Source organism: Cydia splendana, chromosome 21, assembly GCF_910591565.1.
Source record: "Cydia splendana chromosome 21, ilCydSple1.2, whole genome shotgun sequence".
Taxonomy (NCBI): domain Eukaryota; kingdom Metazoa; phylum Arthropoda; class Insecta; order Lepidoptera; family Tortricidae; genus Cydia; species Cydia splendana.
In genome coordinates, this window is record NC_085980.1 from 6820689 (window position 1) to 6848641 (window position 27953).

Genomic DNA, 27953 nt, shown 5'->3' on the forward strand with positions numbered 1-27953 from the left:
CAAAGGACTTTAAAACGCTACCCATGAGCTCCATCATCCGACACATGGATATGGTGGGAAAAGCTCTTGAGTAGTTGACGGATCTCTTCTAGGGGGTAACTGCACAAAAGATCCCTATGGGTCGAAGTGTATCCGCAAGGGCCCCCGAAAACAATAAGATAAGATAAGATACTTATATTATATTTATATTCGTGAAAGGATGACTCACTTTGGAATGTCCCAACATTTTGAATTTTTTTTTAGTGGAACTCAACTACATAATTTTCCGGGGTCCCTTTGTTTCCAATAAAGTTTGAAGTCATAATGTATTTTTTGTCACATTATCATTTAGTCATAAAACTGAAACCGTTTACTTTTCAAGTGACGCGTTTCGGAACCAAATAAATTATGACTAACGAAAATGCGGGCAAACAATACATTACGACTTAAAACTTTTCCTGCATTTGATATAATGGTTACAATAATTTTAATTATGTAATTGTCGTGCTTACGTAACATAATTTCGTAATTCGAAAACATGATTATGATAAAAATAATCACAAAATGTGGGACAAACAAAGCTTCGATGTAGGTAAATCGTTTGTTATAAATTACTTGATAACAGATGTTTTCGGAAAGTTAACCTTTAGAAGCCAAAAGAAGCGCTCTAGTACAGGATGTGTTCATTATTCGTTTGTATCAATTAATTGCGTTGTAACCAATAGCGTGATTAATAAGTTAGAGGAACAATTAGTTAACATAAACATTTATTTATTTATGCCTACAGTCATGTGTCTTAGATAGAGATTATTTTCATTTTTGGCTTTATAGATAAACTAGTTTTTATTTACTTAAGAAAATATTATAAATACCTTTGCCATAGGGATCCCCGAGATGATCAGGTCCGGATTTAGAGACCTAGGCACTGGGTATGGCACTTTGAATTTAGGGGGGCCCCTTCTCCATCTCAAAACCATTGCTAGGATCCCTGGGCCTCTATCCCGGGCCTTGTGGGTCTAAGTGGAATTCTGGCCCTGCGGATGGGCTACGGTTTAACCGCGAAAGCTGAAAAAGTTTTTTATATTCACCGGGTCTCTATTGTTTCCCAAATAGTTTTAAGTCATAATGTATTGTTTGTCCGAATTTTCGTTAGTCATAATTGGTTTTTCGCAGAAACGCGTAACTTTTCAGGATTGCCATAAAACAATCCTAACCTAACCTAACCTAGCTATCTATAGGATAACTTTAGGAAAATCCTGAAATGTTAACGGTTTCAGTTTTATGACTAACGATAATATGACAAACAATACATTATGACTTAAAACTTTATGGGAAACAAAGGGACCCCGATCATCTCACCATGTTATTAATTACCTTAATGTCTTAAAGGATCTAAGATGTGCTTACCTATTTGAAGTATTTTTTTTTTGTTTCACGGTGTGCCATACGTGCATGTTACTTCGGATCCCTAAAGGGTTATAAGGCGATATAGGTGAACCGCTTCCTGCTGCAACCTTCTATAAATCTTCTTCTTTTTAGCCCTTTTCAATCTTTGAGATGTAGGCCTCCTTAAATTTTTGCTATTCTGTTCTATATTGTGCCCTTTGCACTAATTTTGATCCAGCTGTTCTTTTGATGTCATCATACCAACGCATTTTTGGTTTTCCCACTGGGCGTGACTTCTATAAATACTACATTGCATTCAAGTCACACACGTCATGTGCAGCACGCTGCAACACTTGGCGGCTTAATGCTGATTTCCTTTAAGTTGATCAAAAGATTCTTTTTTAATTTTATTGGTTTTTCATAGTTTGGGATCATGACCCCCAGCATCAGTCTTTTGTTTGTTTTGGGCTAAGTATATTGACCCTTGTACCAGCTTTGGACTCGCAGACCGCTCTCAGACGCTATGATTTGGTTTTACGACCGTATAATCTTATCATTTTCATTTTACGACTAGATACACTCCGACCTAATGGGATGTTCCGCATAATTACCAGTCGCATGGTTAGCTAAGTACAAAAGATGGTGTTATGTACAGTCAGCTGCAGAGATAGTTGAAGGAAGCGCTGGTGGCCTAGCGGTAAGCGCGGGTTCAAATCCCGGCTCGTAGCAATTAGTTTTTCGGAACTTATGTACGAAATATCAGTTGATCTTTACCAGTCGCTTTTCGGTGAAGGAAAATATTGTGAGGAAACCGGGCCAATCCCAATAAGGCCTAGTTTCCCCTTTGGGTTGGAAGGTGAGATGGCAGTCGCTTCCGTAAAAACTAGTGCCTACGTCAATTCTTGGGTTTAGTTGTCAAGCGGACCCCAGGCTCCCATGAGCCGTGGCAAAATGCCGGGATAACGCGAGCAAGAAGAAGAGAAGCTGCAGAGATACTGTTGCAGTTGACTACTAGGTACATCAGAAGTTTGTATGCGGGCGTGCTAACAAAATACCTGAATTATTCTGCTCAGGTAATTTCAAGAGGTAAAAGGTTCGTATTAATATTACATTGAATAACAATCTAGTAAGATATCTATTAAAAAATATTGACTATACATAAGTATGTATACAGCCATTCAAATAAAAAATTCTTTGTAATATGAAATCCCGTTTGTCATGTAGAAGCAAGAAGCTACTGATTAAGGTGTACATTCTTAAGGTGAAGTGAAGCCTGGACAATGTCCCTAAGAGATAGAAAGAGAATGGAAGCATTTAAAATGTGGTGCTGGAGGTGTAAAGAAGACATTAGAGGATAACGAATGAGGAGGTGCTGAGAAGAGTGAATGAAAGGAGAGCTATCCTGAACACTATTGCAAATAGACGCGGAAAAATGATTGGACACTTATACGACACGACCACTTCTTTAAAACTATCATGGAGGGGCGGATAGGATGCAAGCAGGGTAGAGGAAAACCCAGGCGCAGCTTTTTAGAACAAGTGAAAGAAAACGTAGGGGTCGTGTCGTTTTAAAAAAGTCAAAGAGCTGGCACAAGATAGGGAAAGCTGGAAGATACTCCGCCGACAAGAGAATATCTCTAAAGTTAATGATGATGAGAAGTATGAAAGACAAGTTGTAGGTTTTTAGCAGTCTATATCCTGGATTAAGTATACGTTTGATCCTTGAAATATAAGGGAATAGGAAGGTAACAGTACTAAAAGTTAGAACGATAGTTTCTACGAGAGGGAAGAGTGACATTTATTTTAGGGCTTATTAGTGTTTCCACGGAAAATGAAAACATTAATAATGTTTCCATTAATAACCTTCGACTTTGTAGCCATAGCCATAGAGATCAGCGGCCCTTGGTGCATTGACACCCGAGGTTGACGCTAAAAAATACATATAAGAAAGTTAAGTCAACGCCTCCAAGAAAAAAGCGGCGATCCCAGGTCCGGTGCATATTTAGTCCAGCATATTTCGCAAGCTGTTCAAAGAGGCAACGCCAGCAGCGTGCTAGGCACATTCACCCGGGTACCTATCGACCCTAGTCTGTAAATTTATAAATTTCTATAATATTACTTTTTATATTTGTTATATAAACAAGGAATACTACAATTTAATACCAGAAATTAAGCACTAAATGTACCGAGAATGAATCGTCCTATACTCCGTTATCGACACGACCCCGCTATCGACCAATTAAGTTTAATGGTTATTATTTAAATTAGTGCCACACTCAATTGACAATATCGTTATCGATATGAAAACAAACATCAAGTTTGACTGAGTTGATGCACGTACGCTTTGTACAGTCAAGTGTAAATATAGGGTCTCTATAATATTGTTTCCCAAAAAGTTTTAAGTCATAATGTATTGTTTGCCCGTATATTCGTTGGTCATAATTTATTTGGTTCAGATACGCGTCACTTTTCAGGATTGCCTCACAGAGACACTTGTAGTAAAATATGAAATTCAATTTAGTTATAACTTTATAAGCTCATCAATCGAATAGGTCTTTACAGACATCATCATCTTTACAGATATGCCAATCATCGTCAATGATAATGAAAAAGTTAGGAAGGTTTTCTAAGACTATTTTGGCAAGTAACATGCGTTTTGGTAGCTGCCCTAAATACCCCATTAAAAATCTATGTTCTTACGTTCTAGTCTAAACTGTATAAAATTACCTTGGTCGTGATTTTGCAACGGTTACTAGGTTGAGGCTAAATTAATTCTGTTAGAGTTAGTCCAAAATATGTCTGCAACGATTACGATAACACACGCAGCGAAAACGTTACTTTAAACGTCAAACTTCTACGAAATTATGACGTATAAATAACACTTGTTCTGCGTAGGTGTGCCACCAAAATCGTTGCAGACTTATCTTGGTCTAACTCTAACCACCACCAAGCACTCCATGATACTTCATCACAAATAATTTTAATGTTTTAAAAATAATTAGCGGCGAATTGGCTCAAATACTTACGAACTTAAATTGCGTCGTTATCGCACCACTATATTGTTAACCCCTGAACTCTTGTAATATTTACTTTTTTGGAGGGCAAAATATTGGACCGCCCAGAAGTTGTCAACCTTGACAAGTCAAAATGATAAGTCGGTACAGTGTTGAAATATATTTCTGTTTTTTATTTATTTAGTTTGCTAATTTTCCCTTGTGGTTAAACTTAAATATATTTAGTGTTATGTAATTAACATTCATAGTATTTATTCACTTAAAACCCGCTACTCAAAAAACTTAGGTTATTTTTTATGATTTATGCATGACCATTTATTAGCATCATAATTTATAAAGGAAATTATATCAAACAAAATCATTCATTGTGAAAGAAATATAATATATATATTTAACTACTGAAGTAGAAATAATAATATACAATTATCATTCAACTTTATGTACAAAAATATTTTACAATATTTCTTTAGCTGTATTCGAACTTCCATGGCATATTTTTTCGTCGTATTTAAAAAAGGATCGAAAAAAATGCCTTGGAAAGAGTTAAACATAATAAATCGAATAAACTAAAATATTTGGTAATAAACAATCTACACAACGTAAATACATTAAATTAATACAATCCTTAATATGGTGCTATTTAAATCTAACTTAACTATATTTACAGAATATTTTACATAAACTCGACAATTGTCTGATAAAAAACGAGTCCTTACATTCCAAATTCAATTCACATCAGATGTTCAAATAATTTGACTTTTCTTATCCCAGATAAGCTTTTAGACATTTAAATCATTGATAGAAAAAAATCTAATACCTACAAAGTTACCTATCGTGAGCTTCTTACTCAATAACAAATAAAATAAGTCCCATTAAATTTGATCACTTACTGCAGCTCTAAGTATCTGTATTTTAGTTATCTTCTTTGTATTCCTCATTTTACTTGTCAGTCCCACATTTTTTGAATAATGATATTCTTATTGCGGGCCAGTTTGCGTACTAGGTGATGGCGAGCCTCCTGACACGGGGCTTTGAACCATGCCTAAATGGGGCGGCATGCCCATCGGGGGCAAAGGTCGGCCCCCCATCAGGTGATGTGGGTGGAAGTACTGCTGCAGCGGGTGGGGGTACAAGTGGTGGGGGTGACGAGAGAACTGCGCCATTTTTAGTTTCTCGATCTCTGCTTCTTGCACCCGCTTCGCTTTCGCTCGGCGATTTTGAAACCAGATTTTTACCTGGAAGAGAAGAAATTTTTCGTTAATAATCTTTCATGTTGTCTAAGTCTAATCTAATCTTTTAATTTGAAAAAATGTCCAATGAAAAGAGACCACGGTATCACATCTTCCCTTTATGACCGACATTTACGAACTACCTCGACGGTATCGAACGTTGACGCAATCGGCCAGGAAACGGCTTAGTTAAAAATGGCTACCATTTTTTTTTACCAAAATCGCTTCGCATGAGCTATACACAATACAAGCACTGTTTGTCGAAGATTTAATAAAGATGTCTAAATTCGTTAGTTGATATTTACCTGAGTTTCAGATAACCCTAAGCTGGACGAGAACTCGGCGCGCTCAGCGATGCTAAGGTACTGTTTCTCGACGAATTTGCTCTCGAGCGCTCTAAGTTGCTGCGCTGTGAAGGGTGTTCTCGGCTTATGCAGGTTACATTCGTATGCAGATTTTCGATGAGTAAACAAAGTTTTCTAAATGATATTTACCTGAGTTTCAGATAACCCTAAGCTTGACGAGAACTCGGCGCGCTCAGCGATGCTAAGGTACTGTTTCTCGACGAATTTGCTCTCGAGCGCTCTAAGTTGCTGCGCTGTGAAGGGTGTTCTCGGCTTGCGGTTCGGCTTGTGCTTGCGCAGGTTGCATTTCAGCTTCGGAGGGCCGCCGTTGGCGTCTGCAACAAGAGAGAAGACTGTTAGACAATGCAATAGTAAAGTATAAGTCTTGTATACTTAATATATATCACACTGAGAAACGCTTTACATAAAGCAACCGAAGTGGAGAGTTGCTATATGTTTCTTGTAGATATAAGAAAACTTAGAAATTGGATTCACGATCGTCTGTTTGGGAGCGACTTAGAACAATATACATTACTTATTAAAATGTCTTTTGATTCAGTTTTATAAACAAATAGGTAACAATATTAAGTTAAGCACAAAGTAAATAATTTTATTTTGACTGAAATGGTATTGAATAGGCTTAAACATAGTGGCATTGAATTTTTAAAAATTTTATTCCAACAATTAACATCTATTTTATTAAGTACTAAGAATAATAATTAAATGTGGTAACTAATGAGACCGGTTCATGGGTGTCTATTGTTGCACCTGTGAACGGGTTCCAGCAGGCGCTCTACATGACATTAAAGCTCTCCAAGGGGCCTCTACGTGTTGGATCTATATCCCCACGCAAGCCTATCAAAAGACTGGGATTTATAGGCCCGTGAAATCCAAAATGGAGTACAAATAATAATAATAGAATAATTCCTAAACTTAAACCTAGAAGCGCTAATAAAATAACCAATCTTCTCTTAAATAACCTTGATAATGAAGATGACGCAACAATTTAATATCATTATAGGTTCAAGTGAAACTCTCATTTTCAAGTATTTGTGGTTGAAATGTGTTGACATTATTGCCCTACAAATGGAATTCAATGATTCAAAAAGATTCATATTGATCTATCACGATTTTAAATTTAACAAATGCCTAATAATGTCATCTCTTCGGATCAGTATATTGAAACCGGCATCATTATTATCACTATTATAACTTTTCCATTCGCCATTGCAATAAAATTGGGAAATCAATCATTGACTTCAATTACAGCTCATTGAAGTGGCCAATGGATGCTGTCAAAATGGCAAACTGTCAAAGATTGAATCACGTTCAAATTAAAAGTTACATGCAGTTATATTTCAACGACCTTATAACATGAATATAAGGCAGATAATTGCTTGACAAGAACGTTGTTAGACTGACAAAAAAAACTTATTTTTTACCTTATGGCATTGGTATAAAGTAGAGAATTGCTTGACAGACAGGTAATTGGGCAATTTGGGTGATTCACGCATCTCAATCCGTCGAAAGGCACTAAGTTTGTGAATAAACATCCTGTACAATCATTGACATATTGAATTTGTATGTAAATAATGATGCAAGTTTGATTACAAACGTTTTGTTCACGCTGTAGTGTGAGAGAATCCAAAAATACAATAATTATGACATACGAGTCTAAATATAAACACAATAAATATATTTTTGTCATGTGCAGAACGAATTATAAAACAATTTTGTCAATATTACATAATTCAAAGATGATTAGTTATAGCTTGCCAACTTCGCGTTGTTGTCCAAAAAACGTTATAAAATTATTAATGAACTTATTCAGATATTACCTACGAAAATAAAACTTCACTGAAATTGTAACAAATAAAAGAGTAACGAATCTCTCCCATCCCAGTCCGCTCAACTTCAAAACTAAGAAAGCGCCACGCAATGTAGTTAATGTCGAATCATAAGTGTTTTTAATAAAAATAAAAGAAAAACACTTAAATGCCGCATCTGTCTACCGCAAAGCAGATGCTACATTACATCGATATATTATAGTTAAAACAATTCACTCCTGACCAGAGTTACCCGCGGAATGTTCACCCGTCTCAATAAATCCAACAAACTGATATTGCAAAAGGCCAAACTGATAATATCTCGCAAAATATGCGGATTTGTAAGCAAATTGACGACTTTATTGCCTTATTTGGTTAGAAAAGTTAAATAACGCCCACCAGAGATGTAGATGATGATAACACGTTTACGATCTAGAAGTTTTAGTTTAACTAACAAGAATGACATACATATTCATTTTACCCATATTATAAATAGGTATAGGTTTTCCCCTTGTGGAAAAACACGCGAATCAGATTGAATAACAGAAATTGTTGAAATCTAGAACTGTCAAAATGACAGATTCTCGATCGTGTTTTTCTTTTGCTAGAAAAGCCTCCTCCTTGCTGGTTTGAGCCAGATGGATTTGCCAAGAATTGATTTTGTTGTTTGTTAAGTTTGTTAGAGTTGGCATTTGACACATCAAATTTTGCGTGGTATTCTTATTGTTTTGTACAGTATAGTATTATTTAATGTCGTATTATATAGGGCGTAAACCTCGAATCGGAGCCAATCATGTGGCTGAGTGCAATCGATTCAAATTACGGTTTTATGTAACAAATTTTCCGTTTTCAATCAAAATGTTACTTACTGCCAATTGTCGATAAAACCCTTTTTCTATAGAGATTCCTTTAGAAATGAACCTTATCAACTATCGCCATTAAGGTACATTTAGCCTGAAAGATTATGGCAGCTAATTGAATGGCTTCAATAACCAACCCAATGCAATTTTGCGGGAGATTGAAAAAACATGCGAAAGAGTTAAGTTACTTGGAGGCCTGATTGGAACAAATTGTTTTTATTGCAATATTCCTGTACAAACAGCAACACTCCTAACTGTAGATCGATGAACCTTAATACAAAGGGCATAAGATCCACCGATGTATAGTTAACAGTGTGGGCGATGGTACCTATATGCCTGTTTCTCGAAGACGCAAGCAGAAATCACAAACTTCTTTTAAAAACTATCTCAAGGCACATCGTCGCTTCATCCCATTCATTAACATTATTCAATCCTTTGAACCATTTTTTTCCATTTTGATCGATTATAGGTCTTTATTATTAGTATAGGTCTTTCAATTGTCCAACTTACTATTTTGGTCTTATTACGTTCTTTTTTTATTAATATATAAGATTCTGGTGAGCAAAACCCATTTTTGATAATGACTTGATTTCCAGTGTCCTATGATATATCATATTACTTACCTAGAATAGAATTAATAACTCACATTCCAAAGTGTCTCTCACATATAAAGCGATTGGTAATTTTAAATTCGTCACAAAATCATCATTAACCGCAAACAAGTCAAATGAAAGTGGTAAATTACATTTAAATTAGTAAATAATGACGTTACTGTAATTTTCTAATTGCTCAATAATGAATAGAATAGAATAGAATATATTTTATTTGTATTAAGTAATGAATTGAATTCCAAACCTGTTAGTAAAAGTATGCCATTAAGAAATCAAAGTAATTTACCAAACGGCATTTTAAATGCAAACGTACTTAAAATAATATTATGAATATTGTAATTTACAATATCAAATAAAATTATTAAATTATAAACGCAGTTAATGAACAATTTACTTCATTTGTCTATCAATGAAACGTCTATTAAATTCTAATTAAATTAACACGTGTCAAGAAAGAAGTTATCGTCAACTCCACATTTACAGTGATTGTTTAAAATGTACATAAGATGAACTACAAGATGGCAAGACAGTGAAGTTTATATTTATACTAAAAATGTACCCAATACGAAGAAAAAGCTTAAACTGAGAAATGATTGTATTAAATATGAGTCATAAAAAGCTATTAAAAATAATAAGATGATTTCAATAAAACACAAAATCATGAATCATGCATTAGAATCAAATCAATTCGATTAATTACACAAAACAATGTTACTTAGCAAAAACGAACATATTGAAAATTATAATACCAATTGTGATAATGAATATAATGATGATATTAAAGATACTTAAAAGCGTTTAAAATATATCAGCGGCGCTTGTTGTGCCAACGTATTAATCCCAGTGTCAAACGGTATACACCCGCTTAATAGCTAATGGGAGAAAAAATAAAAGGTAAATTATGTGACAGGCCAAAAAAACGGTATTAATGTCGTGTTTAGCGGACGTCAAAGAGAGCGAGAGACGGAAATAGGGCAAGCGCCGCCACAAACGCGCGTTTGAGATATGCGTTTTTTCAGACGCTTTTAATGGTTGACAAGATGTAAAAAAGGATATTTAGATAAAGGAACCTTGGATATTAAATTGCTACTTTACTTAAGCTGTTTAGACGAACTTTAGAAGTAGCAACGGGTATGATTAAGCTAAGTAAAGATGTTATTAATTCAAAATGCATTTTTTTTCTTGCATAGGTAACTACTTCCTTTATAATACTAAAGATAAGTTGCTGAGCTAGAATCTTTTTTAGGACTTGCTAAGAAAACTTATGATAAGTAATACTTGGACTTAAGCTAATAAATTGCATTAAATGGCATTTGTTTCTCAACGATTTTGAGATTAGAGCCAATCGCAAGTGTGCGCACTTCCTTCTCGTCTGCTGTTAAATTATCCCATTTAAAAATACATAAATGGGACTGTCTGCTTTCGTTCCGATGTTAATTGTCTAGAGATATCGGCTACAGATGTGCCGTTGAGTTACGCGTGTTGTGAGCGAGGAGAGAAATATGAGATCTTTTGTATCCCTTCATTATTATGACTTGATCTTGTACTTTTTGGGGCTTAAGCGATCAACTAATGAGATTAGTATGATCTTTGGGTTTATTTTGTTTTGTTCTTGTATAAGTATATGTATGTGAAAATATAAAACTATTATGCATGGGTTAATACCTATCTATTACGAATGAAGGTTCCTAAGTGGAATGAGTAAAGTAATAATTATTTTATACTATGTACTGTTCCGATTGTTTGTGCTTACGAATAAATCTATTCTATTCTATTCTATTCTATTCTAATAATGTTGTGTATACTGTCAAAAAAATAACATGTCAAAATTTTACTAAAGAGCTCTTCCTTCTTACATTTAACATGCCTGATAGAATTGCGCTGAAATGTTACAGGTTAATTCACAATGCAATCTACAGATGAACGATCAAAAGAAATCAAGAATATAAAGAACAGTAAAAACGAAACATCACAATTATCTAAATTCTAACAATAGGCCCCTCCTACCTACTTCAAACAAAGTATTCTTGATTAATAACATGTTAAAACCTCAAAACAATTACGCATCTGGTTAACCCATTTATAATCCCTGAATCACTTTCAATTTTCAAAAATAATCCATATTCTCAAAGACAGTTGATATATTAATGAGGCAGCTTGCTTTTTGTGGACGGTACCCCATTAATCCTGCGAGGCGTGGTATGTCATTCATTCCAATATTTTAAATGCTCGCTGTACGGCCGACGTTTTTGCTGTCCGTACAAACGGGGAACATTCCGGGAGGTTCGGAATTTTTTACAATTATTTTGAGTTGGTATGGTAATGTATTGTGGTTTATGCAGAAATGCAAGTACGATACATTCTAGGTCGATTTACAAACAATTTGAATCGTGCAATAAAGTAATAGTATGTAACAAATCGTTGACAGTAGAAATGTTTATGTTTACATCTAACTCGTCTTTAACATCTACATCTTCTTCATTTAACATCTTCATTTCTTTTTTATTTTAATAATAAGAACATTTTATATAAATTTTCATCAACATCATCAAAGATATTTCACAAATGTAAACACATTTCGCTCCAAAATCACGATGCCAGATATGTTCATAAATTTACCAGCGCACGTTAGTTAATCGACTTTTGATCTTCTAACCACTTTAAAAGCCAAAACAAAATATCCGAGATTCCTCGTCGCCATAAATAAGGTTGCACAAAGCGTTTTTCAGCTATTAAATGTGCGCCTACGCATTTATCTAGCGATCAAAGTTATTGAACAAACTCTAAGCGCGTGTTTGATCCAAATGACCAAGTTATAAGACCTAAAGATATAAGAAAACTCTTCTTAATTAAAGACCACAATTTTAACTGGTTCGCAGCCTGTTACATCGTATGCGATGTATATCAAGCCAGTAGGATCCATTCATCAGGAGATCTGACATTCATCTGAGTTAGCTTTACATTAGAAGGACTTAAGGCACGTGTATTCCAAACTAACATATGCTTCTTTTGTGCACATGTGAGGCCATAGGATGAGCGACAAAAGTACAGGAAGCATGAATACGCGTAGATTTCCTGTTTTGTAGAATGATTAGATCTGATTAGGTTTTTTAATAGTTTATCTAGAATCATAATTTTTTGTAAAGCTATGTTTTTCTTCTTTTATGTTTGTGAATTTGTTTTCTAGTTGATAGAGCCAACTGATCATTAGTAACGTAATGCATAATTCCAGGTTCAGTCTTAAACTTATTACTTATACATATAAGAGTGTGTTCATATTATTCATTAATATTATCAATCTCAAAGACTTCATCTAAATTACAAACTATAATTTACAATCCTCTGCGCAAAAGAGTTCAAACATTTAAATCAACACACAATTATAACAAATACTCAAAATCCTTCATAAGAATTTACTTGTCAATTCCTGGAAACCTTTTTCACTAAACTAACTGGAGTGAATGTTTAACTGTAACTATAACCGCAGATTCTGTGGCCCCAGAATCTATTTCGGGCAGCGACTAAGTTGTTTATTTCCAGCTAGGGAACAAATGACAAGTTTAATGGAATATTAGTACTTTGACTTTTAGCGTTATTAATAGGCGACTGATAAAACTGAAGAGCCTAGCTATAAATATAGGTTTTAAGTAGTGTATGTAAACAAAAGATTATACATATTATCTATTATTAGTGTATGTATATTCACTAACAGTTTTTCTACTACAAGACTAGAAATGAAATGAAAAAAATAATATTAAAATATGTATATGAATATGAATATTATTAATGAAGTTTAAAATGAGGGAATTGTATCTTGTAAAATGTAATGACAGGAAAGAAAAGTCAAATTATTTTTCAAAGCCTTATAAAAACTCTTTTATAAATATTTTTGACATTATAACTGCAACTGTTAGAATAATTATGTATTATGATTATGACTGATTGTTTATTGTAAACATTTCTTAGACAAACAAAACTACCCTAAATTTTTTAATCAATCCTAGGCATTTATTTGCACTACAACTAGAGCGATTTTAAACCCAAAGCGGGTTTTTTTGGAAATGATTCAAATTGTATCTAATACATTGAAACGTAGACTTCTCCTATCACTCAAGTGATAATTATATATCCATACTATGTAACCAAGATATTTACATCCAATAAATCAAAATAAACCTAACAATGTAACCAACTTCAAGCCATTTCGTCAAAAGCATATCTGACATTCGTTGCACTTGCAACCAATCGTTTCTGCGGACCGTATTTCATTAACGATTGTCGTTTTTGCTAACGCTCGTCTTGTTCTCCGTTCAAGCAGTAATTGATTGGGAATGCTTCTATAATTAGGAGCGTGACTTGCTGACGGTACTTCGGGTATGCAATGTGTGTGACTTACTGACGGTACTTCGGGTATGCAATGTGTGTGTTGGCAGACAATTACGGTTCTAAGATGTTCTTTAATGAATGATTGACTAAATGACTGTTTCCGGATTGGAACATAAGTTTACATTTAACCAATAATATTACATGTTGATGTTAAAGATATATTTTAATGTAATATGTGCATAATATTAAATAAAACCATATGAGAATGAAGTGCATCATTCTCTACTGCAATATAGTGTGAAATTTTGTATGTCGTACCTATTTATGTAAATTACCTAACTTAAACATAGAGCCTGAGCAACTGAAGCCTATTCGTTGTAAGTTATGGGTTATCTATTATCTCAAAAAGGTCAATTACGTCAAACAGACTACGTGGCAATTGTATTTGTAAATATTCTTATACAAAGTTAAATTTTAAACTGATAAAATTCGTAGGCAATAAAGAAAATGTTATCGTCATAAAATAATATGATTAGTGGGAATGAAAATTAATAACACCACCATAACAACGTAATTATCATAACGACCAATTAATAAAGGAATAAAAACGGTTATTGAATTTAATAAATACGTGTTTTGCCAGTTAATTAATAAAGCATTGTGCACAATGGCGTTCATTAATTGTAATTAATGCTCTGGTGACATAATCATAATCTGGTGATTAAGTCTTTATTGACAGCTTTGCAATTTACAAATGTGTTATAATTTTTTTAAGAGTTGAGCAACAACGGAAACGTAATATATAATTCTAGGTTAAATGTTAGCGTGGGCGATATTTAGCATTTAACGAAAATTTTAAATTCACATATCATTTTGAAATGTTGCCTAATAAATACTAGACAAAATCGCAGTAAATTACTCAGTGCTGAACTTAATTGAGTATTTAAGGTGGAAATGGTAAATCGGGTCGGTAATACGCCACTTAGCGGCCCGCTTGATGCTACGTACGCTTGTAACGCCCACGCGCTCGTGTGCACGCAGCCTTAGGAGTCGTTAGACATTATTAGCGCGTATATTTTATTTGTACTAATTATAATTAATGATAATGTAATCATTGCACTTTGTTTAATTATGTTATGGCTTGCGCAAATTTTACGACATAGGTAATTATTGAAAAATAATATTATCCCGAATATACGCTATACTTTAACTAGAACATAATTAATTAGTATGCGTAAAAAACTTTGAGAACCTACAATACAATCATTAACTACGAAAGATAAATACAAATGTACTTGCCCTCAAAGCTCATTGAACGTGTGATTTGTCATTGCGAAATGGTTAGTAATGACTAAATGTCAAAATGTTGAATAAGTTGTATGATGTTTAACCTTTTAACCTGTTTTGACTTGCAGCTTATTTAACTTTGAGTACAAAATTGTTTAATAAATTACAAGTCAAATGTTACTAGACATTTAGCCAACGCACTTTGTTATTTATTTAACACCTAAGTAGCCTACCTTGTATATTTTTGCATATCACTCAAATACTGCGGAACAGTTTGCCTTATAAATGTTCAATATTTTTATAAGAAATGCACTAATAAAACGAATTATTTGAAACATACACACTCAACTCACTTAAAATATGTAACGACTTTTGAACTGAATTCATTAATACAGCTCATTCCTATTGATAATGTGACATTATACTCTCAAGCAATAATTTTGCCGCCTCTACCGTAGCTATCTCTCGATATTAATAAATGAACATGTTAGGGCCTAGCAGACAGCCCAGCGGGACGCCGGCCCACCTCGTCGAGACACTCGAGACACAGAGCACTGCCGAACCGTCGGCCCGTGCTTAGGTGCTGCGTTATTTATGACCGGAGATGAATGAATTAGTTAGCCTGTGGTACGTCTTAGATTGTTAAATGTGGATAAAAATGGATATACAATATTTTCAGGTATCTTAAGCTTTGCCAAAATCCACACCAACACCCCTAGATAAAATTTATTAAATAAGTTAGGAACCAAAGCGTATCTGTTATAAGGTTTTTTATGAGCCCCGCTGATGGACAAGACGTTTGATTCTTCTTTCCTAATGTTCCCTTTGTCTTGTGACCATTAAGTACCTAGGTATATCTAACTATCTATAAGATTCACCCAACATACAAGGACATGATTTGCTTAAAGTTCGTGTTTCTCTATTATCAAATATTCAGCCTTAAAACCAATTGCAAAACCGTCTAAAACACTGTTGTTCGCGTTTGATTTATCTACATCGGCACCACAAAGCTATTTTGCAAATTTATTGTTCCCGATTTCTTAATATTTAAATGTTCCATAGTTCCAAGAAGGCAGAATGTCATAATTTATGTCCGAACAATGCGTTTACCAAAAGATATTAAGGAGATTAGAATCTCAATTGACATAAGGCATTTCGATTTTGTGTTGACTAATGTCGTGAGCGGTTAGATGACAAATTATCTAATTCGCTTCGCTTGATTATTTTAATTAGCTCAGGTGGGTATAAATAACAGACATAACAGTTCGATATTAAAATGCATTTTCTGTAATTTATTGTAATAATTCGGGGTAGTCGCTAATCGCTCCTAATTTTGTACAAAAGGTTCAATTTAATTCACTTCAAGACTTCAGTTGTAAAGTTTTATTACAAATCGTAAAAATTAATGAGCTCACTTTTGCTTAAAAGGGTTAATTCGGATTAAAATGTCCTAAAGATCAACCAACAATGATATAAAAACATTTTCCATAATACGTAAAAATTACTCGCTTATATTAGTTTAAAATTATACATTTTATACTTAGCGGTATCACACGATCTTCAACATTAAAACAGTAGCAAGCTTTCGTTTAATGGCCGCTAACCCGGCTCGTAAAGATGCCACTTTATCGCTGCAGATGACTCGATAATATTAAAATTCGTAAAAACTCGATTCCGAGACGACGACTAATTTGATAAAATAAGTACTAACGGCTCCACATTTTTGAGATGGAATCGGCAAATTAAAATTACAGCTTCGTTTTTAGGAATCCTCATAATTTGGTAAATTGAGTAAATTTTTTAAATGTCTTAGCCAGAATTTAAATATGCTATGTGAAGTATTTAAATCTGCTTTACTAGCTATGTTACATTTTAATCTAGCTGTACTATTTATATTTCCTTCTAAATACATACTATAATTATTTGTTCTTGAATAATTTGTAGAATGTCTAAATAATTCACTTCAGTTTAATATTTGAGTTATCGCCATGCTAACTATTTCGTTTTACTTCATTCCTGTACTGTAATTGCTCTAAATGCATTTTTCATTCAGTTAGGTACTTATTAAACTAATAATACTTATCGGCTGTTTTTTCCTTAACCGCAATTGTGTTAATCATCTAATAATAGCCATTAGTAACGCTGTTGACAACCCTATTCCGCTAATTGATTAATTCAATTCTAAACTCGTTACGTACGACGGTTGTAATTTTAAAATGATTCGATTCTTATAGCCTGGTACCGGTTTTGTCATCTACAACTTTTAAGTGACCTATGGTGTTTAGGTATTTGTATGATAAAATGACGCATAAACATTAACAAATTTTATCTTTTTAACACTTTAAGAACCTTTTGTAACAGTGATGAAAATTATTAGGAAAGAAAAATAATGATTGACAATAATTATCTCGAAATGGAATAAGAATAATGATGTTTACCTATACCTATGTTAGAACACAATAGATAATAGAAGAGGAAAAATGATCAAATATATTGGGTATGCGATCCATTTCACAAAAAAACGTAACATCAAGGGATAGATAAAATACAAGGTATGAATACTATGAATGAGGTATAACACGCTACGCACGCTACTGAGGTACTGTACTGGTGAGGTACGCTTTGAACAACTAATTTGCTTACATTTTTGGACAGTGCTATCTGCTAAACTGTAGTCACATTGTCTAATTTACAAACAGGCCCGGAGTACCTCTAGGCTCAGTTATCGGACCCGTAGTTTACAGGTGTGTGTTTATTGCGTATTCGATTTTCAAAAGCTACCGATCGTGTTTTGGTCTGTGCAAATTGACCAATTAAGCGAGCTTGTTTTCGTGAAAGAATGCGACGTTTGCCGAAAAGGAGCGGGGTTTGTTGCGCGTTTAATGGCCGATTCTAATTGGTCAATGGCTTGGGGTCACATTTGAAGTTCGTATATTTTAAAAGACATTTGTGACCTTGTAAAAATTAATCGATTACCTAAATTACTTACTTTAGTGGCACAATATTGACGTTTGGGATTAATATATACTTTTTATTATTGTATATGCATAATTATCTTGCTTGTTTATTAACTAAATTATCAACGCATTTGCTCATATGGATGTATTCAATTGCGTAAGTATATATTCTTATTTCTACGTCTTTGCTTTTATTCCTGTTAATGAAGTGGATGGATGTTGTGGTTTTTTTATTGGTATTGAGCAGGCTGTAAGTTTCAAATAATATTACAAGCTCTATTTAACTAATCCTTTGACAATATATTAACTTGAACCGTAACCGCAGTTTAAGTTTAACTGCCTCTTAAACGTTAATGCTTAGTTCTGTGTCGACCCGTTTAACTATAGCATACAGTTCTGCGAACTACTAAAAATATATTCAGTGTTTTCAGACCACTTTTATCTTATTCAACAAACAAAGAATAATGACACGTAATGTTTACTAAAGAGGGTTGATTTTGCAAATGTGTTGCAGTGTTTTACTAATTTGCTAAAGCAGGAAGCACGGCTGGTGTGATGGGAACACAGTGCCGTATAATCTTCGTCTCTGATGTTATCTGAAGATTTATTAGTTCTGTCAACGTTCGAGAGGTGGCGCTAGCTGGTAAGTCGACGCTACTGGACTTATCTTGTTTGCAGCAAGAACGAACAAAAATAAATCATACACAGTTGGTATCAAGACTGATATTCGAATGGTTGTCTTCAAGACCTCCCATAATGCGGTTTTGTTTGTAGTTTCAGTAAGTCAAACACAAAGATATTCTGCATTCGAAATTGATGACATTAAATTAAAGGTCACAATTCCTTAACATCTGCTCTAAAAAGCTTGACCATTAAAGGAAAATAATTCAAAAATTGAATAATTGAACAATTTATTCGCGATCGAGTTCGATCGACTCACACGCATACGAATCGATTAGCCGCTTCGTTACACCGCCAGGCGGAGCCACGCGTCGATAAAATACTTGTTAAACTATGGCAAAATGAATTAAAACACATGGCCAGCCAATTAGGAGAGGCAATCGTGCGAGTATCGGGCGAAAAAAGACCTTTGAATAACATACAAAGGAAAATATAACTTAAATTAAGTGTAGCAAAGTAGGTATTTGCGTTTTCGCGAGCTTAATAATAGGGAGCTCCGGTTACAGCGCGCTAACGACTCGACTTGGCTGATAAGCCTTTTCAGTTATTCTGATAGACAAATATGGACGTATTTATCTTTAAATTTGCATTACTTATGGATCGCGTTAGAATGCATAATGCTATCCAATTGCTAAAACATACTATAGCTACAAATTGTGAATATCAAAATGGACCACAGCACTTTAAAATAAAACTCAATAAACTTTCCATTCTTATTAAATGTGTTTAACAAGTGTTTGACATATATGTACAAACAAGGTCTCGTTCATTTAGACTTGTTAATTATTTTAAGTGCTAGCTGTTGTTTTATTTGTTTTGTAAATGTTCTCATATCAGCTCTTTATACATATAATATTACTTGATTAAGTACGTTTTCAAAGCCTCACGTTTTACCATTTGTTATAGTTCTTCAAGCATATTTCCTATGAGTTGATTGGTTAATAAAAACATCGATTGGTTATGCGGCAATTTCCTATTGTTTTTTAATAACGTCGTAAAATCGAAATTTCAATTATCATGTAAGTTAAACGACCATTATTGAGCTCAGGTCGTATGGACCCGATAAGGATCGTAAAGCGATATCTTTCCTAATCAACATAGTACAATATATCCGCATATGTATGGGATCAATAAGTGTGAAATTAAATTGTTTATTGTTATTGAAGTGCAAGCTAAGGCTAATTATATATATTACTTGCAGGTGATAAATATCAATATATTTGCCTGACAAATACTTACTCAAATAAGGGTGAAAACTATCATTACTCACGTAATATGTGTATAAAAAGTAATACTACTCCAATAGCAGCGGCTAAAGAGTCGGTTGCTAATGCAATTAAAGGTTAAACCATTGAATGTGTATCACTCGCAGTTGCCTTCAACAACTTATTTTTATAGTTCTGAGAAAAGCATCTGCTAGCAAGTAAAATGTAAAAATAAAATTTGCAGTGGTAAAATGTCAGAAATTTGTGTGTTAAAGGGTACCTAACAATAGTGATTTTTAATGATGTTTATAAATAAGCTTATCTAACTCATGAAAAGATTATATATAGGAAATTTTGAGTAAACTTAAAATGAATGTAATAATACAAATTAATTTGATATTTAGAATGGAAGAGGAAAACATCACGGTCAATAAAGATACTGATCATAATAATTCAATAGAATTTATAGATCTAACAACTCAATAGCTAAGTAATTATTTTGTTAATCAATCCATGTTCACGCAATGTGACTTTATGTTTAGTAATTCAACAATCGTAATAGACCATTATGTCGGATCGTAAACAAATAGGAAAGTACGGATAATGGTCGTATTAACGCACCTATACCTTAACCACCTTTAAAATCAAACGGTCTTAACTGCAAGGTATTATTCATTGCAATTTCAACTCTATTGCAACTAAACTCAGTTTAAAATTGAGTTAAGCTTTAGTCAATTGTTAAAGTCCATCGTGTCCATGTCAGGAAAGAATAATGACGTATCTGCAGAACTACTACATTGCATTTTGTGCTCTGCAACCGTTGTATTAAGTTTAAAATGCATTAGCTTTGGTCTGACTGGCTTGAATGGCTAAGGATATACAATAGTAGCATTGTGAAGGCTGTGGTTTGGTTTCGCAGGGTGTTTGCGATACGTGATTGAAATGAGATTAACTGTTAACCTATCGTCCTTTGTAAGCAGAGCATTGCGAAATGGCTAGGAATTCAACCCGTATTCAATTCATGCAGAAATCTCAATAATTACTATTAAAGAGAGAAAGATAGAAGTTAATGATGATAGACGACCAACTCAAAATATGTGTATCGGAAAATTTTAGAAAAGGAAGAAGATGTAGAAAAATATGAGATGAATAGTACGCTCACGATCAAAAACATACCTACGTAAGAATTATTTTATTATAATGAAGCGTAGCATGTATGTAGAAATACTAATTTTGAATAAAAAATATAATGAGATATTATAGCTTTGATAACCTCAACGTAATTTGCAAAACGAATGAGTGGAGAATTGAAAAGGTAATGTAGCGAGCAACTGCGTAATCGGCAAATATCGACAATGGCTATTTGGCACGAACGATTTTTATAGCGATATCAATGCGTTTCTAGGAATTATAGCAATTACGGTCATGTACTCACTTTGACTCTGATATTTCTACTTTATAATCATCGTACATATATTTTATCAAAATTTCGAGTAAGTAGTTAAGAGTAGGTTTGGTTGTACAGTGTGTTTAGTTTTTGGTTTAAGTTTTTTGTACTCGTTCCTTCGTTCGTTTTATTAATTTTTGTATAACAACAAACCTCAGTTTTAACAATACAGAACGCGAGCACACTGATTTAATTAAGAATTTGGCAACTGAAAGAAAACAACATTTCTTTTCTACTTTTTGAAGAATTATGGTCAAAACTTAGAACCAAAATATTGTACTTACATACCTATATAACATAATCTACTACAGACCTCTAAAACAAAAATTAACATAATTTCGATTAGTGTTGACACGAATGGAAGATTAAGGTACGTTGGAAGAAAAAAAAAACATATTTGTATTAAGTACATTTAGCAGAACTCTGCATTCAAAAACGTTGTAAAGCATCTAAAAATTTGACTAATAAATCCCTACTTCAACAAATTTTCGACATCCCAATAGCAAAGTCCCATAACCACAAATATCGAATAACGATTAGTGTAGTAATTGAATAACCTAAATGAAAGATTAAACCACCTAGAAAGACAAAAAATATATCTTTGATACACATTGCAGAACTGCGCAATTAAAAATGTTGTATTAGTAATAAAAACGTTAAAACATCTAAAACTTTGACTAATAAATTCCAACTTCAACAAATTTTCGACAGCCCAATAGCAAAGTCCCATAACCACAAATAGCGAATAACGATTAGTGTAGTAATTGAATAACCGTGTACTGGTAGCTAATCGGGTACCGTGCGGCCTAATGGCGACTCAGCACGCAAATGCGCCACGCTACTGTTGACAATCTAGGCATTATGCTAATTTACTTTTTACATTTTATTACTTACTGCAGTTCACCTAGTTTAGGTTTAATATCATTTGGTGGAATTAATTTTATATTTTTAATACACACATTTTTAAAGTCTGAAGAGGTGGCGGTCGAAAATCGTATTAGTTTAAAACAACATATTTTTCACTACACCAGCTCGGAAAGGCTTACTGTATTGCACTTCAAAAACTGATAGCAAAGTTGCATTTTATTCACACATTATTTGTAAATGCCCGACGCATTTACAAATAATTCGTCATATTAAAGTAGGTATCTATAGATATAAGTTTATTATTATTTCAATACCCTAATACCCTGTTGTTTGTTACTGATTTGATAATGAATGTAATTAGCGGGAAAATATATTACCTAAATACTTTAATTGTCCATAATTTAATAAACGTGACATTAATTATTAATTTATTAAACATTGCATGTGAATAATGCATCAGTAGAGACAATTTTAATAACAAAACTACCGTGAGACACCAACATATTAAATACATATATTAAAAACTGACCCGTTTTTAATATATTTAATATTAGAGACAATTATTTAATAAAAGAAAAATGTTACAATATTATTAACATGAATCACGAACATAGTTTAATTATTAAGTACATAACTGTCTTTTTAATTTGCTACTAGTATTATTAAAATTTGCTTAAACCTCAACAATGGCAACCACATTTAAATCTTATTTGGGAATTCCTGTAACTTTCAAACGCGTATCTATGTAGGTATTGTAGGTAGTATCCGAATAAGATAAGTAGTAGTAGGTACATACTCCTACCTACAATAACTATATAGCTATACTGATAGTGTCTTATTCGGATTTCGATTACTTATATATTCATTATTCAATTAACCTTTGCTCATACAATATTTGTCCAATCCTGCCACATATATTTTTTAATAATTTTAAGGTTTATTAGCGCCACTTGCACCATCCCACTAACCCGGGTTTAACTGGTTCAACGGTTAACCCAGTGTCAAGTTGTACTGGTAACCATGGTAACTCCAGGTTTAACCGGCTAACCCCGAGTTAGTGAATGGTGCAAGTGGCCCTTAGTAATTTAAACCATCATTCGACGCGTTAGGTTTAAATTTGGAATTGTGATCTCGCTTTCTCAGGTGATCTATTTGAGTTACCTAGACATCTAACTCCAGGCATTTATTTTATTATCGTATAAGTACAAAGATATATTAATGTTTACCCAAAACATTTCTCCAAGTCTCACCAACTTTCCCGTTTTTGGCCAATTATGCGCCGGCGGCCATGTTGGGCCGCCATCTTGAATGGGATATTGTTTTCGCGATCGTTGTTTATGCACGGCTCAAGTCGGCTTCGACGATCGGCAACCAGTTTGTAAGGCTTTCGCGGATTTGTTTGGGTTTGTCTAACTTTGAGCCATTTGATGCTTTCAAATCCGATGTATTCAAATGATTGTCATTATTTTGATGTCAAATGTTTTGTTACATTCGTCATTGTGATGTCTTCAAATCTGAATGGGGTTGTTTTATTATGTAGTAGGTACTTGCATTAATTAATTCATACTCTTGATTTAAATTGAAACGCATGGAAAGTAAGTTATTACAGGGTGCTATGTTACATTTACACCAATTCAAACGGTCGAATATGCTTGGCGGAATAACCCGCCAAACGGGGCGATTACTGCCCGTGCCGCGGCGGCTAGCGCTGCTCGACAAAAACCCGCGAGTAATAGGTCCGTCACTGTATGAACGTCTACCCGCCAATATCAGAAATGAAACCTCTGACGACATATTTGATCGCCGACTAAAAGAACTGTTCCTAACGACATCGCTGTACTCTGTTAAAGAGTACAGTGAACGATACAAATATTAATAATTTTACTTGGCATTAAATTGAAATTATTGTTTTTATTTTATATTGTTTTTTGTATTGATTGTTGACATTATATTTTATTTATGGAATATGACATTATATGACCTAGGAAAGCCCTAGTATTATATACAAAATAGTTTTAGGTTTTAGTTAAGTTTTATGACATTTTAATTTGATTTCTATTCTATTTTATTTTTGACATTATTGATTCACAATTTACTATTTTTTATTATTCTTTTAATTTTGTTTGTATACACTTGACGATCTTTTTGTGAATTTCTGCTATTTTTAAGGAAGAATAACATGTAAATTTTCAATCAGAAATAAATATTATCTATCTATCTATCTATCATTTTCAAAATAGTTGAAATTCGACTTAATGTCACTATGACAATGTTCAAATTTCAGTTCGATAAAACTGAAACATAGAACCCTGTAATATTGCGGCAGCGATATGTCATTGGACTCATTGCCAAACTGGTGGTATAAGCCACATTGATGTTGTTTTGAACGTGATACCTACTAAGTTTTCATAAATTTGTTAAACAATGCAGTTGCTAATTGATTTTATTATGCCATCAATAATAAATGTTAATTTATTAAGTGGTGTTGTTTCTTGCATATCTTGACAAGTATAGGTGACGAGAATTTTATTGATTGGTACCTATTCAATACATCATTATTAAAATGCAATGTATTCTTGTCTCAGCTTACAATTATTATTTTCGCATTCGAATCATAATGTTTCTTAATAAAATAAAAAAATATTGATGATTTACGTAAAATTATATAAGCGTATAGTAGGTACACTCAATATTCATTTACGTATCGATTAGTAGTTGATAAGGATAACACTAACAATTGTAATTAGGTAGGTATAATTAATGTAATTAATATAACGAATAACATACCCACCTAATCTAACCGAAGTAATACGTACCTACACCTTATTAAATTAAAACAAAATAATTAACGGATCATTCAACTAATTATAATTATTGTTCTCATACAAGCGGTTATTAATTAAGTATAGTAGGTATTATGATGGACCGAGTACAAATGAACTTGGATCTGTTTTTATAAATAACATAGAGACCACTAGGCACCCAATACAAGGTAATAAAATATTAATATTGATTTGGTAAGTATACAAATATGTAAGGTTTTGTTTGCGGTCAAGCAATCGTGAGTGACGTTAATGTAATTGCTCAATTACGGTAAAATGTGTAATAAACAAAATCGGAAAGGCCAAAGATTGAGGCCAACACTTGTCGGAAATACCAACTTTTTGGCCAAAATAAGGAAGAAATGATCGAAATTAAATGAGGCATATAGCCAATAGTCACTAAAAAATACAAGTGAGTGTAATCGTTGTGATCGAAATATTTTAAGGAAGAAATAATTGAATTCAATAGGTAATTAAAACCTAAAATTCAATCCGCTACATAATTTTTAATCATATTAAACAAGGATTATGGACAAAATAGCTAATCATGCATCAGCAGCCTAAAATAAAAATAAAATACGTAATCAAAAGTAAACAAACTAAAACCTACTTACTAATCGTTACAGCAAAATAATCCCGGAAACAAGATTCGCAACGTATTCCAAAAGACATAATTCAAATAAGAACCATTAAAACAAACACCGATACAAGAAACTCGACAGATGATTGATGACCTGCGCAGAGGCGGCGCGCAGTAAATTAATGATCACTGACAGACGCAAAAACCAACAGAACAATTAAGAGAAACTGGAGAAACCGAAAGCTAATTAGAAATGAAATCGTGATTTTGGCGATTCCAATTGTTGTCGCTTAGAAAATGTCAGATAAGAAAAAAACTTAGCAGAAATATTTTTGACTTTTTGAGAATGATCTTGCTTGTCATTGCAAAACATCAACTTAACAAAGATGTAAATGAAAAACAGGTATTACATATTTAGCAGAAATCATATGGGTGGCGTTTAGCTTTTCAAAAACAGGAATAGTACGAGTAATTTAGACAAAAGTTTTAACTACTATAATCCCTTAGAAAGCTCCAGTGAGGAAAATGAATAAAATTAGAGGATACAAAACTGAAATTTTTGTAACTGTCTTAGCTTCAGAATAATAGGAATCGTGAACTGCGTGTTTCAATGGCTGTGATCATATCATAATATTGTCTTTAAACGGTTTATATCGCGTATAATGAATTTAAAGTTTGCTGTGATCATTTAAGAAAATGACCGCTAAAGAACTATGGATAGCTACAAATTATGCGATTATATTTCCAAAGTAGCTAATTTTCATTGCCTTCGTACTTATAATTTGTTAGCATTGCAGTTTTCACTTAGAAAATGTGAGCTGAGAAAATCAAAAAATAAACGAACTAAAAATCGAATCTAATAGATTTGTAATTAGGTACTGACCTGTTATGTGTCCAACGTTAAAGTGTGGAGGGAACAGAGGTCCAAAGGAAGGCACGACGGAGGGCGCGCCGGGCCAGCCGCCCAGCCCGTGGTACGCCGCCGCCGCCGCCGCCAGCGCGCTGAACGGCGTCGGCCGCACCGGCCCTAACCTCTCCTCCTTCGACCGCTCCTCGTCCTCGCTCTGACCGTTCCGCAAATTCAAATCTTCCACGTCAACTATCGAACCGTCTTCGTATTCGTCATCCGAAGATGTCACCGTCGCTGAGGCGTTCAAATTCAAAGGAGGCGTTTGCGAAGAAGGCCGCGGAGACAACGACTTTCCACCTGGCAGCTCGGGCTGAGCCGACGGTGACTGTCTTAGAGGAGATTCCGGAATACTCCTATGATGCCTCAGAACTTCAGCAGTCTCCTCATTAGCTTTAGTGTCCGCGAGTATGGAAGCCACGCTAAAGCTTATCCTCGAAGGCTTCGGCGGCTCCGTAGCCTCCGCCGGGCTTCTGGGGTACCTCGAAACACTTTCTATCGCCATATTCACTTCTTTCTCTTCGTAGCTTTGTTTCTTTAACATTGAACGTTCAGTTCCATTTAGCACAGTTCACTGGGGGATCGTGTCGTGTACGCATGCGGGCGCTCGGAGGTGGACTGGCGGCCGGAGCGGCGGAGGCCCTCGAGGCGGGCCGGGCAGGGCTCCGCCCCCCGTGGAGTCGTCCCGCTCAGCCAATCGACCGTTCGGCCGAGAATTGATCCGCGCGCGGGCCGCAGGGGGAGCGATTTAGCACGCTCTTATCTCGTTAGTCTCCTTTGTGATACTCGATTTTTTGTAGGAATCAAAACATAATTACCTTTTGTAGGGGTTCGCGCGTTTTGATCGCGCACTTTATGTCCACCACTAAAGGTATAAAGTATAAAAATATAATGAGGAGTCGTGAATGCCGCTTGTTAAATCCTATTGAGCGGTGCTGGAGCCCTTTATGAGATTAGTGCCGCGAGAGCTAAATTTTGACGCAGCGCACGGATCCGTTTCAAATTAGGCTGGTGATTTACTGTGTACCGCTGACAATATTTGCGATATGATTTATTTGTTTGAATCCTTTCGATAATTAGGAGCTTTTTGTGATTTTATTTTATTGGTGTTTTGATTGCGCCAAAATTAATGTTATGCATTTTTGCGAGATTTAATCGACACAGTGAATAAGTCCGCAGTCGCTAAAACTATTATTTTTTATTAATTTACTGTTTTGCAGTAAACGCGTAACTTCTTATTGGAGTTATTGATTTTAGTTCGGAACTAAGTAATGGTCTAATGGCACCGGGTGTTGACACTTTATTCAGACGGACACTACTGGTATTTCATTTTTATTTCGAAGAATATATTATTATGGTTATGAATTGGTTGTACAATGAATTCATTATAACCCTTAAGTTTCTTAGAAATTGGGTTATTTTTTCATTCTTGGGACCTACCTGATATTCTCGTCGTATATGAGATATATACTTGACTAAATTGGAATAGGTACCTATTTATCCTATGTCTGTTACATCTATTAGCTATAACGTCAGGTGACAACCAAAACTCACTAATTACCACCACAAGCTCTTTCGGCTTTTGAAACAACTAATTTAGGGGTACCTCAAGGTAGTGTTCTGGG

The 27953-nt window shown here is 34.1% G+C and overlaps 1 protein-coding gene across 1 annotated transcript; it reads right to left on the reverse strand.

Annotated features, from left to right (window-relative positions):
• Nucleotides 1–4747: 4747 nt before the first annotated feature.
• Nucleotides 4748–27472, reverse strand: LOC134801289 (muscle segmentation homeobox-like). The gene is made up of 3 exons (XM_063773829.1): nt 26305–27472; nt 6103–6287; nt 4748–5614 (listed from the first exon to the last, which is right to left on the reverse strand). The coding sequence occupies exons 1-3, from the start codon at nt 26870–26872 to the stop codon at nt 5357–5359; spliced, it is 1011 nt and encodes a 336-aa protein (XP_063629899.1). The 5' UTR covers nt 26873–27472; the 3' UTR covers nt 4748–5356.
• Nucleotides 27473–27953: the final 481 nt, after the last annotated feature.

What these genes read in the sequence shown, in the direction of transcription:
- LOC134801289 (XM_063773829.1), bottom strand. Translation starts at nt 26,872, where the DNA reads ATGTTAAAGAAACAAAGCTACGAAGAGAAAGAAGTGAATATGGCGATA. An exon ending in TAACGTTGGACACATAACAG is followed by an intron (nt 6,288 to 26,304) that starts GTCAGTACCTAA and finishes CTCTTGTTGCAG; the next exon opens with ACGCCAACGGCGGCCCTCCG. An exon ending in TAGGGTTATCTGAAACTCAG is followed by an intron (nt 5,615 to 6,102) that starts GTAAATATCATT and finishes CTTCTCTTCCAG; the next exon opens with GTAAAAATCTGGTTTCAAAA.